This window comes from Pelobates fuscus, chromosome 5 (assembly GCF_036172605.1).
Source record: "Pelobates fuscus isolate aPelFus1 chromosome 5, aPelFus1.pri, whole genome shotgun sequence".
Classification (NCBI taxonomy): Eukaryota; Metazoa; Chordata; class Amphibia; order Anura; family Pelobatidae; genus Pelobates; species Pelobates fuscus.
Window position 1 is genome coordinate 183,897,745 of NC_086321.1, and position 2,480 is coordinate 183,900,224.

Genomic DNA, 2,480 nt, shown 5'->3' on the forward strand with positions numbered 1-2,480 from the left:
CTGTCTCTTATTGGGGGAATCTGCTACAAGGGATTGCTATGCTCTGCATATTCCCTTGCTATAATCACTCCTAAGCTCTTGTAAGAGCTTGTTCCTGCTTTGCTCTGAAGAAAGAGAGGTACAGCCTGCAGTGGCTGCATCCTATAACGGTGGTACCCAGTCGGGGTGCCAGGTGATCTGTTACAATACTCACCACCCATCGCTCTGTCATATTCAGCCTGTTACACTCAGCTTCTATCGCACTGTCACACTCACCCCCCATTCTTTCACACTCCTTCTCCATTACTCTGTCACAATCGCACCCTTTCACCCTGCCACACTCGCCCTATCTCATTAACTGCTCCAATTCTGTCATACTCAACCCCCCAACCATGCCACACTAACCCTGTGGGGTGTGAATGAGACACATGGAGGGGCTAAGGGGCTGGGGTGGTGGTTGAGATGTAATGGGGGGGGTCCCAGGGCAATTTTCGCACCGGGGCCCCATGGTTTCTATTTATGTCCCTGGTTACATGTAACAGCATAAATGAAAATCTCTGGCACCCTTACATTATAATTTCTAGGTGTATGACAATAGACCTCATCATACAAAAAGTTATTCTTGTAAAATATTTTGTTTTATCATTCAGCTGACGATTTTCGAATCTCAAGCTTGATAGAAAGGACCACTGGTGTTTTTGATGGTTCTTTACTGAATAGCCCGGTACATTGGAGCAATCTCAGAGAAACTTGCTTTAATTTTGGGCTCCCAAATATCAGCACAATAGACTGTGCAGGAGAATAGCTATAGATAACCATTAGACACGCACAGTAAGCCAGGCTAGTGGGGGGAAATGCATCTAAAAACATAAGTATCTCAGACACATAGAAAGACATGTACAGGTAGAGGAGGCAGCTAATTGTCCTGGCAGCTCTTACCCGGCCCTCTGCATGACTGTTGAGCTCTCCCTTTGAATTTCTATTTGCATCATGCCTGTGAGTCACAAGGGACTTAATGATCAACCCGTCAGCTATTGCCACAAGAAGTAGAGGAAGGGAACAACTTATGATATTACTGGGGAGTAGATACACAATGTTCATTTTTAGAAATGAAATTTCTGTACTGTGGTTGGTTGTCATGTTTACATCCCCAACAACTCTGTAGAGGTTCCAGGCTGAAGGAAGCCCAGTAGTTAGGGAGGTGAAAACAGAGGCTACTAAGAGACATGGAACCATCCGTGAAAGACCCATCTTTAGTCTAATTAGCAAGGGGTGAGTGAATATTACAATTTGCAAACAGTAGTAAACAGAGAGGCAAACTGTGAACCAGAAGCTTGAGTAGATCGGGAGGAAGAGTAGGACTGTGAAGGTGATAAAAACCTCATCCGTGAAGTAGATGTCCCCGTACAGGAAACTCATATAATCATTAATCAACATTATGAACTGAAATAACACATTGGATGTACCAAGTGTGGCCAGTATAAGATCTGAGGAGCTGAGAGGTTTGCCCTTGATCTTATCCATGAGGTTCACAGCAATAATTAACGTGTTGGTAAATACTCCTATTAGGGTGCTGAGTCCCAAAATTGCCAAGGAGGCAATGATAAATATGGGTTGCATCAGTTATATAAAATAGCCAAGTGATGAAACGTATCTTCAAGGGACCATGTACTGCTTCAGTTGAATAGATAAATATCTGTAGATTTGAAATAGTAATAGATGGAACCTTCCATTCGCACGTTATGAGCTGGAGCAAAGAGAGGTCAAAAATAATAACCAGCATTAAACCTGTCTAGAAGACAACATAGGAAATGATTCTTAAGAAACATATTGAACATCATATTGTGCTTTACTTCCACTAGGGCAATTTAGTGAAACTTGCAGCCAAATCAAAACTCACAGCCCATTAAACTCAGCTTGAGAGAATTTGGAGGTGAGGTGATCAATGCATCATGCAATTATGTGCACTTGTGATCATTAAAATACATTTGTAATCTAAGTTGACTTTGATCCCATCTCAGTGACATATCACTGCATGCTTCTTACAGTGCATATTGAAGACCAAGTCTGATTTGACGTAGTGTTTGTATAACATTGTGCTAGAAAAAAAACACATGTACAGTTAATGTCCAAACTTATCTGGAAGCAAAATAGACTAATGGGACTTCATCAGTGGCTTGAAAATAGAGGATGTGTAGATTTGTTTTCAGCAGTGAGGTCACTTAAGTGCAGTAGAAGGTGAGCTCATACAATATCATCTCCTCATATGCTTGCACTTTTGGATCTGTAAATATAGCATATATTGTTACTTACATCAGTAACCATCTAAATCACTTTGTGCAAATCAATTATATGTAATCATATAAAGCCACGGTAAATATTATACATATTCCTAACATTTATTGGGTTTCTGTGTGTGATATGAAAAATGTAATGTTGACATATAATGTTGGTGGAGCGCCTACGGTAAAATACCTTGGTAGTCTTGAGATCACTATTGC

At 40.9% G+C, this 2,480-nt stretch overlaps 1 protein-coding gene across 1 annotated transcript; it reads right to left on the reverse strand.

The window, feature by feature from the left end:
- Positions 1-503: 503 nt before the first annotated feature.
- Positions 504-1,599, reverse strand: LOC134612692 (taste receptor type 2 member 40-like). The gene is made up of 2 exons (XM_063457113.1): positions 590-1,599; positions 504-559 (listed from the first exon to the last, which is right to left on the reverse strand). Exon 1 carries the CDS (start codon positions 1,597-1,599, stop codon positions 622-624), a length of 978 nt encoding a protein of 325 aa, XP_063313183.1. The 3' UTR covers positions 504-559; positions 590-621.
- Between the last annotated feature and the right edge of the window lie 881 nt (positions 1,600-2,480).